Source organism: Labrus mixtus, chromosome 19 (genome assembly GCF_963584025.1).
Source record: "Labrus mixtus chromosome 19, fLabMix1.1, whole genome shotgun sequence".
NCBI lineage: Eukaryota > Metazoa > Chordata > Actinopteri > Labriformes > Labridae > Labrus > Labrus mixtus.
In genome coordinates, this window is record NC_083630.1 from 2,475,386 (window position 1) to 2,488,702 (window position 13,317).

Here is a 13,317-nt window from a genome sequence, read left to right on the forward strand (position 1 = left end):
ATGAAACATCTGTGCTGTGCTTTGGTCAAAATATAACATGAATCAAACACCAGAGGAGGTTTGAGAGCCTGTATAAACCAGCTCTCTCAGAACGCTCCGTTTTGATGTGTGTGTCTCTTTAAATGCAATGACCCCCCCCCCCCCCCCGAGAGACAGACATCACTCCTCTGTAGGGAGAATAAAAATGGCAGACCTGCTCAAAAGTTTTGTTCTAGTCTGGGGGTGGAGTCCATGGGTGGAGATACCAGGGGAGGGGAGGGGATTTTTTTTTTTTTACCAGAATCCCACTGTGACATCACAAGGAGAGCACATTTGAAACAGAGTATTTTTCTCTGTGTTGTAAGACTTATGCAGACCACAAACAAAGGACTGGATGAGTTTATTTCACATTTTGTGGGTCTCAGGTTATCCAAATATAAGTTCAAAAACACTGAAGAAGAGGATTTTTCATATGTCCCCTTTAAAAACATAATTTGTCAGTTAGTATTTCAATGACAGCGATGGAAAACTTTGTCTTCCATGGATGTTAATCCAGGACAATATCTCAGACCGTGACTTGAAGCCTCTCTAGTTTGGCATTTTGCCCATCGCCATCTTGGTTTTGGGAGCCAGAAATGACCATATTTGGAAAAGATGGTGGCCAGACATAGCTAAGCCTCCGTCTGTGTAATCTGTTTGACTCTTAATGGGACCATAATTCACTAAATGAACATCATGCTGTGTTGGAGAAGACTTAGAACTAAAGATGAGATCTGTACCTCATCAGGAGAATGTTTACTGAGGGGATGAATCAGCTGAGAAGTAGAAACATTTTATCATAGACTTCTATACAAGCAGATATTATTGTTTTTACAACATTATTTACTGTATAAGACAAGCTGCAATAGTATTGATTGATGAAAGAATAGCTTATACCACAGAGAATCAAACATGTTGCCATATCTTTCTAACTAAACAATCCTCTCACATTTGAAAACGTATGAACCTCCTAGTTATGTTTCTATGAGATGCTCGCTTGTTTGGTGACACATACATGAGGTTTAGATTCCAAGCTGATGCTGTAAGATTAGAGCACAGTGGATAAGAACAGTATTTTTGTTTTACATCATGCATGTGAAATTCTTATTTCTCAGACTTTATTTTTTATTCATTAACTTTGTCGCTGTTACCCCCCTCCCTCTCTCTCTACCAGACGCACTGGAAGGGGGGGGCACTACCAAGCTAATGGGTGGACCCGAAGGAGAATTTCCAGCCCCGTGATTTGCTAATCGGGGGCTGGTTCCCTTGTCATTTCCCTGTAATCGTGGCTCCGGTTTGTGGAGCTTGCCCTGCCCTCCTGTCGCGGACGCTCCAAGTGTAGCGGCTGCACTCTGCGCGCTTTTGGTTAAAGCCCGACTACCTTCACTGTGAAGGCTGGGCACTGGGAAGGAGGACCGGGGGCCTCGGTGTGGCTGAAAGAAGAGGCTGAAACTCCTCACTTATGGCTTTTCTGTAGGACGCTTTCATCATTACTTGGGATTGTGGACGGGACGTCAGTAAAAAAAAAAATCATCTGAAGTCGCCCAGAAGTTTCTGACACTTTGCGGGCGCTCGATCATGGAGATGCAAAAGTGGTCCACAAGGTGGAAAACGAAAAGGTGGCTTATGGATTCCACTGTAACCGCATTCATCACTTTAATCCTGGTTCTGCAGGCTGCCAGTGTCCGAGCAGGTAAGATTGTGACGGACGAACTTCTCTAATGAACTTTTTCTCACCGAAAGGGGGATGGAGGGCCGACCGGTCCGGCTGCGAAAACTCGGGGAAAGATGATGGAGATCGGGGAATTACAGATGTGTACCTGGATACAGAAGCTTCGTGTTTCTTGGTCACATTAACGTGTTCGTCCCTGTTTCACAAGCAAATAAATAACAGTAGATGGAGATTAGCCCATATACCTTTATTATGATCGCCATGTAGAAGCCACCAAACAAAACGGTCCTAACTGTAGCCTACTGTACCCCGCTCATTACTGAAGTGAATTTAAACTCCCGGGGGGTAATTCGTCAAGGTGCACTCATTCTGTTGGCCAAAAACACCGAATTCATTAACACACAGTTTACCTCGAGCTACTTTTATGCATGAATGGGAAGCGTCCGCTCTGAAGATGAAACACCTCGACTAATTAAATTCATCCTGAGCCGCTGGTATGTGCTTACAGAGAGATCAGCTAAACAGAGCAGCCGTCCCTGCTTTTTTTAAGTTTCACTCTGGCTGAAAGAAAGAGAGACAGAACGACAGAAAGAGAGAGAGAAAGTTCTTTGTTTGGCCTGTGGTCCGCTGGGTGGATGTGGACACGGATAGCAGGGTGGATAACTCTGGACATTTGTCAGCCTCTGGACTCTGATGAACATGTTAGAAAAGTTTACTTTCACTCATTGATGAGTACAGCCTTACATGTGTTGTTAGGCTGATTGGATATTCTTGTCAGTGATATTGTGAGGTTGTGTTTGCTTTTAGTCAAATGCGTTCATAAATTTAGTGGGCATGAGGAGTGGGATGGTTTTGTGGAGCACAGATGTAAGGATTTTCTGTGAAATTTGTCCAGCACCTGTGTGGTTATCAATAAGTACCTCAAGGTTTGTGAAGTGCATGTGTCAGTGCAGGGTGCAGAGTCCCTGTGGGGTCTGCAGGGGGCTGAGTGGGCAGGCAGGTTCACCCTATCTCCACTCTGCCCTGCTGGTCCACACTGAAACCCAAACGCTGGCTCTGTGAACCCCCTCCCCGGTGCCCAATGCTTCCCCTCAACTTTGGCCGGCTGCAGGACAAAGCTGTGTGCTGTGTGAGCGGTGGGAATGCTTCCTCTCTAAGTACTGAGCAGTTATTTGATGATGGTCCTTGTTGCACTTCCCTATGATTTCAGAGCCTTCAAAGAGCAGGCCTGCATACGGGCCTAGCCTGCAGTCATAATGGCCACAAGTCACAGGGTTCAGGATTACACAGGCCTCACACCTCAGCCTCAAGATGACTCTGTAGAGTTGATTGTTGCAAACAGATAAAGGTAAAGAATCAGGAGATTTCTCTATGAATCCTTTTGAGGGTTGAAGTTAACTTTAGACGTTATGTCTGGAGAGGTTGCCTCAACACGAGGATGATTGGGGGTCTCAACTTTTGGACCAATATTTAGTGGAGATGGAGCAAGACATCACAAATAAAAAGTAAACTCAGTGTCATTTCATTCTTTATCAGTCAGATCAAAGTGACTTATGACATGTTGTATTTGTTTTTGTTGCTTTAACGGTCATTTCATTTATTTCTTGTTTGGATTACAACCTGAAAGTTTAGAAGATTGCAAAAATAGAAATCCCTCATCAGCTCCTGTCTCTCTCTCTCTCCTTTCAAACTGAAGTATTCTGCTGCAGGCTCTGTGTTCAGGGTCTCAGTCAGTCAGAGCTGTTTCTGCAGGGTGCCCTCTCCATCGAGCAGTGTACAGACACGTTTTCTCAGCCCCCAGGGCGCAGCTTCAGATGTGCATTCCAGCAGACAAAGCTAGCATTTTCACAGCCCTCTCCCTAATGTGCTCAACTGGGAACATTAGTTAATCAGCTCCTTACTGGACAGAGGTCCACCAAGGAGCTGTCAAATATTTATTCAAGCATTGCTGGAGATGAGTTTTTCCTCCTCCACACAAAGCCACAAAGGGAAAATGTGTTCTTGCTGCAAACACGTCTTAAAGTTCTTAGTTTGTTTTGTATTTCATGACATGTTTGGATTTAGAATACAAGTTTAACTCATGTGCACCATGAGCATTTTCTTATGTTGAAATACAGTAAAGGAGTTAATTGGGGGGGTAAAGCGGAGGGGGGAGAGGGGAGGGAGAACTCACTTTGAAAATCTGGGTAGGTCTCAGTGAAGTTTCTCTGGTATGACAGCAGCATAAAGCTGTCTTGTTTTAGCCGGCAGCATGGTGGAAGTGGAAGGGAGAGAGAGGGAGAGAGAGAGGGTGGGGGGATATATGGAGAGAGACATTCTGGCTAGAGAGATATTATTAGAGTCTCAGGGAGCTGCAGGTGAAAAGGTCCTCCTCCGTTTACCGGCTGATTTCACCTTTCTGTAAAGATGTGTGACCCAGCTGGAGGGGGATTAAATGCTATCAGCTGAACTCTTACATTCACAGTAATCAAGGATGAGCTGAGAGAGACTCCACTGGCTTCTGTCCAGAGTGTGCTGTTATGTTATCTCATTGAACATGCGGTTTATACCGTGTACACCTGTGAACACGATGAAGATGATATCAAATTAGTTGATCTCTGTCTTATGCTAATGTTTCCCACCCCTCCTCCTTTCCTGCCTGCTTTTCTCTTTGGCATATTGATATTCAGATGATCCAATAACTGAGCATCAGAGGCTGCCCTCCCTGATTTTTAGGGCCGGCTGTAGTTTGTTCTCTTCTCCAGTCAAAGAAGGTCCGAGCCTGCATGCCACCTGAGCTCTGCTGGTAGCTATGTGGCCTGTTTGCTCAGCCTCGAAGGGCAAACTCACACCAGCTCATCACATGCACTCCTTTAAAACCTGTGCACACTCATTTGGCTGTCCTTAATGGATTGGCCAGTATTGATGTTTTCTCAGCACCTCCGTGTGAGGGGTCGCAGCCTGGCCAAACTGGCACATCTGGAACAGATGAGTCCTGGAGTTTGAACTGAACGCAGCTCTGCAGGAACTCACAATGAGCTCCTCAGTTCACTCTCCAAAGTAAGTAGCCGGTTCATCCTCCTGAGCTACAAAAAAAATGCCAAGCTGTCCTCAGTGAAGGCCTTCCCACAGAGGAACAGTTTGCTGATTTTACTCTCCACCGCACATTTCTTTTCTGCTGTTCTTAGATCATTTTGTTTATCTTTGTTTCCTCTGTGTTCCTGGTAAGATGGGATAGAGTTGGTTTAGTTTGATCCTCTAAGGCACAACAATATTCTCAGAGGAACTTTTAATTTCTAAACCAGGTTCATGTTGCTCTTAAGGGAAACAAAGTGGAGATTGTGCATTAACTGGCTGGCTGGGGGAGTTGTCATTCAGACGTTTTCTTCTTGGCTGCTTACAGTTCAGAGTTTTTGAAGCAAACCATATCTCTTTGCCGCCATCTTTACATGCATCTGGTCCATTGCAGGTGTGGTATAAGGTGCTGAGAGATAAGGAGTCCAGTTGCAGAGAGGCCCTTCATGATACTATATGCAGAGAAACAATCATCCGATGTGTTCTTTGACTTGCCTCCATAAAAATACAATCCTGGAGGGGGGCAAACTCACAGTAATAAGAAGATGTTTGTGCTCAAACAGAGGTGTAGTCAGCACTCTCTGTGTGTCCATCATAAACAAAACATCTCTGCTTTCAGAAGCTTTATGATAAGTTCAAATCCATCAACGCTGTAACCACAAGCTTTCCCAACACAATGAAACATCCTCTTAATTTGCTTCTCCTTGTCACATCCTGAATGTGGTTCGACCTCCTCGTGCCAACCACAACAGTGGCTTTAGAGGCGTCAGAAAGGCTTTGTGATGCTTTCAGACACCTTGACATGCTTGTTTACCCAACAAAAACAGATTAGTGTTATTACATTTAACAGTCTGCCATTGTGCTGCCCCTTTCAATCGGATATTGATACGCTCTGTGCAGAGAAGCGAGGGCCTGGTGTTACTTCAACATATCGATTTAAGCTCTCGTATGGACCTTTATTTACAGCTCTCGATCGCTATTTGTGCTTTGAACTCTTTAAGCAAGAATGTGGTAAGAGAAAATCTCCATTAAGTCAGTATCTGTTAGTAGCTCATGACCCATTCAAGGCTATAAAGAGTGTCGAGTCCACAGTCCACAGTCCACAGTCCCAGGAACATGAACAAGTCATGTCCTCCAGAGAAAGTTAGCAGACCTTTTCACTGCTGAGTTATGAGTAAACTGTTGACCACACACAACTCCAAAAATCAGCGCAAATACGGAAAAGAGGAAGAAATCTGCTTTCAGATAAACTTAAAGAATATAACTGTCAGAGTCGCTGTTACCTGCAGATTCCACAGCATCCGTGTGCGCAGCGCTCCATCTCCGCCGTGGTTTTACTCTCTCCAACGGTGCGCGCTCTAGCACACTCTGTCCCATTTCCGATGTTGATAAAGTGATGGGACATGTTTTATGTGCAGAGTGGTGCTTCTGGTACGCGCCAGAGAAGTACCGCAGAGCGTTCAGTTAAAACACAAGCGTTGACTAAAGAGAGAAGTGTATCAGGAGTGTGCGGCGCTGAAGAAACTCAGCTGACACGGATTCTATAAAATATCCCATTTAGAGTTAGGTCCAAAACACACCTGCAGTTACAGCTTCTCGCCAGAGGGGCCGCCAAAGAGAACCAAACCGATAGCTTCTTTAGGTTTGCATTGTTTTGATTGAATGTCATTAATATAAATCTTGTTTATGGTCAAAGTTATCATCTTGTTTCAGCTTAAATTGTGAAACATATCCGGTACAGACAACCCGATAACAAGGGGTCAATATTCTGCTGGACTCTGGTCTCACATTAACCGGGTTAATGTTTTAAACTGAGGCGGTGTCGTCAGGCCACACAGGCGCCTTTATGTAAAGTGCATCAGATTGAAGAGAATGGAGCCTCTGGGCGACCCTTATCAAGGTAAACCTACCCAGGTGTTACAGAAGCAGGCCTCAGTTAGCACACTGCCCATTTTGTTCTTTTGCGTCCTTGACGGAGACGCTTCCTGTCCGATGAGCCTCAGAACCACAGAGAGCGTTTCCCAGATACTGAGACGTGTGTCGTTCCAAAGAGAGTTCATCTTTGAGTAAATGTATTTGAATGATATTTCAAACTCCCATTGAAGCAGAGTAGATGCTCAGGAGTTCAGTTCAGGTAATCCTTGTTTTGTTTTTACAGGATAGAAAACTTAAAACATGCAGAAACTCATTCTGCTCTGGATGACGAGTACTAACTTTGACCTTCAAATCAACGTTTTCTTGAACGTTTACGTCCCTTATACTGGTCATTATTGTGTCTGAATGTCCTCACATTCACAGTATTGGCTGCTCTGAACCCCAATCAATCTCTGGAACAAGCATGCTGTCTCTAATGGACACACGGAAATTAAAGAAATCAAATGGCCCTCTGCTATCCAATGGGAATGGTGCGTTCCATTGACCTTGGATCTCGGAGCTGGGAATGATGTAACAGCTGCGTTAACAACGTTCCAGTTGCGTGGTGGCAACAAGTCGAAAAGCAACATGGACGCCTCCAGGAGTACCTTTGTTGTGTTAGCTAACACCTGGCGATAAAAACACACTGCGTGATAGTTTACCGGCAAAAATAACATAACATGTCCAGAGATAGAACTTGCACGATACTTTAGGTGTGATCGCTTTAATTAAACAAAAAGACGACTTTGTCGCTCACAAACACGATAGTTTCAGCTTAAATGTTACTGTTGATGCATGTAGCAGCCATGTTGGATTTTAACTTGGGCTACTGAAGGTTCTCTGAGTTCCTGATGACGTTTCAGACCGGCAACTTGGAATTTCCGACTTCTGATATCAAATGGAACCCTCCAAAGGGATCTGTGGCTTCAATAATACAATAAAAAATGTATCACAATTCCACTTTGATACAATGAGCAGTAGTCTTGTTGTCTGTGAGGTGTCATCGTGATGGGAGTTACTCGTCTTCTTGTCCTGGACTTTGTGCTGTCTTTGTTTCCCTGAGTTTATGAACCCCACCTCGAACAGGAAACAGAATTATGCCATACATTGCATGTCAGTATCTGCATTAAAAGTTTGTCATCCATCATCCCTGCACTGCTTACTTTTGATGAACCACCTCTAACATCCTGTAACCCTTATGAACCTGTACCATGGCCTAACTGCTGTTTTGTCTGCCCCCCCCCCCGATCAGCAGAGCCAGTGGATGTGCTAAAAGTATTAGAATTTCAAAATTACCCCGAAGGAGTGACGAAAACATCAGGATTTTGCAAAAACCGAAGAGCTTCCAATCCAGACTCCGCTTTCAGAGTCGCCAAGGAGGTCCAGATCAGCGCCCCCACCACGCAGCTATTCCCTGGTAAGAACCTTTCCTTCACTATTCAGCTGCTGCTGTCCTGTGAGAAACTGTTTCATCTCAGCGCTCTGACTCTTCTGACTGTTAATGTTACATAAGTTACCTTTGTTTATTCAGCTCCCAAAAAGCTTTTAGATTAAAGTCTTGTATGTATGTAGGTGAGACCACAACATGTGCATGACATCTGCAAATGCTTCCTAATGAATCAAACATAACAAGTACAAACAAAGAGAAAAACACAAGATGAGCCGCTAAACAAAAGCTTACTTTAAGAAACTGAAAAGTCCACAAAACGGGTGAAAATTTAGAAGCAGCCACAAAGAAAACCAACCATGATTTACAGGAAGTCTGCCAACAAACTGGCACAGAACAGAAGAAACTCAACCAGGCTGTTTTCTAAACCGGCTGCTACTATCCTAGTAGTTCGTCTTGATTGATCTGATTTGCAGGATGTAGTACAAACAGCATTCTCTGTTTGATAATAGTCTGTAGTAGGCGGTCTGGAAAACAGCCAGAGACTAAACACAGAGGGGGTAATCAGACTCCGGTGTGAGAAACCAGACACAGGTGACACTGATAAGAGCAATCAAAGAACAGGAAGTAAAACTAAACATGAAACTCTACAAAATAAAGCAGGAAACTCTCAAGACTAAACTCAGTAGTAGGAAGGGGGATGCATGCAAGGACTACAGGAACACAAGAGTGAATGTCAAAATAAAACAGGAAATCAGGTCTGAACTTGAAATAAATTAAAAAAAACGTAACAAGAAGCACTCATGACACCTGTCCCCCTTTCTCTCCATGACCTCCTCTCTCGGTTGTGCAGGAGGTGTTTTCCCTGAGGACTTCTCCATCCTGACCACAGTGCGCCCAAAGTCCGGCCTCCAGTCCTTCCTGCTCTCCATTTACAACCAGCAGGGAGTCCAGCAGCTGGGCGTGGAGGTGGGACGCTCACCTGTCTTCCTGTATGAGGATCAGACCGGCAAGCCAGCGCCAGAAGACTACCCTCTCTTCCGTAGTCTCAACCTCGCTGACGGAAAGTAAGTCAAATCCTATGAAAAAGCTGTGTAACTTGTGCAATAGTGAGAAGCCAAACATCACTTCTCTTTAAGTCTGAACTCAGCGGTCACAATTTTAACAATCGGAACAAATAACTGCAAAACACATATTCTTAAAACGTGTTTATCATTGGTCCTTGGGTCGTTGGATCGTGTGTTTTGCAATATAACTCACATCGATGGTCTCAGGAGAAGAGGATGTTCTATGTTTGAATATTCATTCTTACTACAGATACATTTCCGTTTGCTTTTTCGGTTATTTTTAAAGTAGTTTAATCACCAAATTGACTCAAAAACAGTCACAGGCTTACTAACTTTCTCTTCATGATGAAAGCAAGAAAACAACCCAGATCTTCCCAGAGTTGCTCTGCAGGTGCTCAGGACCGGATTATCCGTCTCATCGGGGGTCTGCGGGCACAGAGACAGGTCAGAGACGGGGAGACACTGGATTATTGGGGCACAGCAGGGACTGCTATGGGCAAGCTGACCTCATCCATGAACTCACTGCCTCTGTTATTTTAGAGAGGGGGGGGCGGGAGGAGGAGGGGAAGGGGCAGCCGTAAACTTCCTCTTTACCTCCTCGGATGACCTCACCCAACCAGAAACCTTTTAACATAAACCTGATTATCTGCTCCCAGGTTCAAATCCCAGAGTTCTCACACAGAGCTTCAGTTTAGCCGACATGAGTCTGTGTGCCGGGGGCAAGAGGGGAACAAGTAAACAGAGAGGATGCTGGGAAGAGCATTTATTTGGTCTCCCCACGTTATCAAGTGTTCTTGCTTACATTGTTGTTTCAGCTTTCAAAGGAAGTCATGACCCCAACACAATATTATTGTGAGATCCAGAGAGAGAGCAGATATCAAGATAAAGGAGAGCTCATAAGATCCTCCCAGAGTCTCATGTCAGCAACAAATCCAGCTTCATGTCCGGGATGTTTCATCCCGTATGAAGAGCTGAGATCTTCAGCTGAATGCTCGAGCAACAGCCGGGCGAGAAAATAATCTCGATAGGAAGTTTGTAAAAATGTATGTTGATAATAATTAGAAACTTTGGAGAAGATTTACTGAACGTGGATATAATTTATCATTCTATCATGATCTGAAATAAGCTCCGCTTGCAGCACCCAAAGCGTCTCAAAGAGCCTTAAACAGATTCTAACCTGAAACCACCATGTTTAAAGTTTTACTGTTTTTAATCAACAGTTTAATGTCGACAGGCAGGAGATGTGTAAGGATAATAAGGCCGTCTGTAAACACGTTGTAACAATGAATGCACTAAAAGAGCTAAACCAGAAAAGAAGCTATGCTAACATCAGAAGCAGCTCAGCTCCCAGGCCCTTCCTGCTCTTATATGCCTGAAAATGTTCCAAAATACATTTTTAGTGTCTAAATGGTTTTAACCAACAGGTGTGTTTAGTTTCCAAAGGATAATTCAGCTGCCTTTGAACACCTTATAAACCATGAAAACTTAATGGATCAACACCTGAAAACAAGCTAGGCAAACATTTGCAGCAGCTCGGCTCCCAGCCCCTCCTAGAAATGTTCCAAAACTGCTGATTGTTGACGTAATACTACTTTATAACTTTATATAATATGGTTTTAGTCGGGTGTGTTTGTTTTTAAGAGGAGGCGATCTGTAAGGATAATTCAGCTAACTGTTAAAACGATAGCAGCAGCTCATCCTGCAGCCTCTCTTGATGTCCAGATAATCGACATGAATCTCGGTTTTTTAAGTGTCTTTCCCACAAAACTTTCAAAGTATAAAAGAATGCAGCTTTAACAAAGTGTGATAAACAACTGAAGCTCATAGAAATAAATACACTCTCTTCTGTTTAGTTTGTACTTTTTATTCAAATTATGAACGGATCGGTTTCTTCAGGATTCGTCTTCAAAGGGTTAAGGTTAGGGTTAGGGTTAGCAGCATGATCACATTTTGTATAGTGATGGATATCAACATTGTCATCTATAGATTTAGATTATTGTGATCATTATTCTTCACATATCACCCGCCCTGACTCCATCTCAGGCCCAGTGACTCCAGCTGTGTACACTCTGAAATCCCTGCACGAGTCTTCATTGTTCCTGAGAACACTCGGAGCTTGACGAGAGCAACACACCAGCGACACTGACGGAGCGTGAGGTGAAAGGGAGGATTTGTTACTCTGAATACCGTCAGTTTGAACTTCTTCAAGCTCTTCAAATGGGATTTCCTGAAGATTGTGTTTACACTCGGCTTTTCAACTACAACGTCGCTTTCCCTCTCATCATAAATCACTTCAGAAGTTTTGAGAAATGGAGGTCGACATTTACCTTCAGCCGTATAAGGTGACAGTTAATCCCTCCTGCTGCGCTGCTAAGCCACCGAGCGCTGCACGTTTCTTCCTCTCAAAGCTCCACCGCCTGCTCAGGAATGTGTCAGTGTGATTTAAAAAAAGATTTAAAGATATTTCTCTTCTGATAACTTGACTTACATGCAGACATGTTAATATGATAAATATGTCTGTTTACGTGTAAACAAACATGTCTTATATCCCCACCCTCAGCTGCAGTGGTGCCAGGTCTCATCTTCCACCTCAGAACAATGTTTTGACTGTATGTCTCCTGCTCTGCCAAGGCAGCTCTTCCTGGATCCTGACACACACTTTCCACAATGTTCACCGTGTCTGTCATGCCGAGTAACCCAGAAGGAGGATTAAGTTTGGAGTTTAATGAGTGTAATCCCGTGTTAAACAGGGCCAGAGTGTGGGGGCAAGAATGTGTTCCACTGCTGCCTGGTATGCAATAGCCCTTAAGTGCAGAGGCAAACGGTCCAAAGGCGAGGGAGGCGTCGGACTCACGTGTGACCCCGGTTAACCCTTTACTTTGAGGGGTGTGTCAATCAAAATATGTCTTTAAAAGTCAGACAATCATGTTGATTCTCTGCTGAGTAATATTATGAAGCAAATCCTTCTGAGCGTCTTTTCCTAGAGGTTGATTATATAAGTTATTTACTCCGTGTGGCCTTCTGACAAAGTCGTCTCTGAATGTAAACAAACTGCCTACAATCATTGTGTTATTGAGTAAACACCTGCTACACAAAGTCTTCATTGTTGCATGTTGATTAGGTTACATCATGCTCTGATTGCAGCCTCCACATGCCCTTTGTGCCCCACAGTAACTTAAGTCGCTCTCGGTGATTTAACAACACACTCGCTGACCCTGACTCTGTGTTGTGTGTGTGTGTGTGTGTGTGTGTTTGTGTGTGTGTGTGTGACCAGGTGGCACCGTGTGGCCATCAGTGTGGAGAAGAAGACGGTCACCATCATCGTAGACTGCAAGAAGAAGATCACCAAACCTCTGCTCAGGAGCGACCACACCTCCATCGACGCCAACGGCATCACCGTGTTCGGCACCAGGCTCCTGGACGAGGAGGTGTTCCAGGTAAAGATTTGCGATGTCATCGACTGTGTGGAGGCTTTGATCGAATAATTAACTTGCATAAAACCTGGTTAATGCAGAACCGACCAGAAACGTACTGTGCAGAAATCGTAGTACGTGAAGGAGTTAGAACTTCTCATTTCAAGTTCACTTTTCTTGCTGTATTGGCAGAAGTATTTAACGTATTACTAGTAATTTAGACCTCATTTTCTTGTAATATCTTAAAATAAGATGTTTATCTGACTCGTCAGGAGAATGTGGCTTATATAATGCGTAATGAGATATAAATAACTATAAATTAGACAAATACAGGGCGTGGGCGGCCTGGTGGTTGGTGGATTAAAAAGGTGTGATTTCATCAGAAAGCCATGTCATTAAAAAGTCAGACTGAAGACAGCCAGGATTACGGTTTATTCTAAATTGTTGTTTGGCACCATCAACAAACTGATCAACCAACCAGGACTTAAATTTTTTTTCAAAAAGTACAGTAGAAGTATTTACTGAGTCCAGATTGGATCGGATGCTTGACGTCCCCGTTGAATCGGCCTCAGAGCTTTTGATGGAATGTGGAGATGATGGAAACCAGGGCGGATCTGGAGGTCGTTAAATGTTTCTTTATTGTATGGGGACGGTTCACATGGATCTTGAATATTCCCATATGAAATACTTACTTACTTACTGTTCACAGAGATCCTCAAAGACTTCCATTTTCATAACAAATATTTCATGTTTGAAGTCAACGTGTCCCAAACGTTGCACTTGGTCATATTT

At 43.8% G+C, this 13,317-nt stretch overlaps 1 protein-coding gene across 9 annotated transcripts in view; it reads left to right on the plus strand.

Moving 5' to 3' along the window:
• The first annotated feature begins 1,326 nt into the window (after positions 1 to 1,326).
• col11a1a (collagen, type XI, alpha 1a) overlaps positions 1,327 to 13,317 on the plus strand; it is an 89,459-nt gene continuing 77,468 nt past the window's right edge. For 4 of the 9 annotated variants that reach the window (XM_061064069.1, XM_061064064.1, XM_061064067.1 and 1 more), the window contains exons 1-4: positions 1,327 to 1,711; positions 7,911 to 8,075; positions 8,899 to 9,112; positions 12,387 to 12,549. In XM_061064069.1, the coding sequence (XP_060920052.1) occupies positions 1,597 to 1,711; positions 7,911 to 8,075; positions 8,899 to 9,112; positions 12,387 to 12,549 (657 nt within the window). In that variant the 5' untranslated portion in view covers positions 1,327 to 1,596. The remainder of the gene's footprint in view (positions 1,712 to 7,910; positions 8,076 to 8,898; positions 9,113 to 12,386; positions 12,550 to 13,317) is intronic. The other 5 variants (XM_061064072.1, XM_061064071.1, XM_061064073.1 and 2 more) reach the window with 2 other exon arrangements.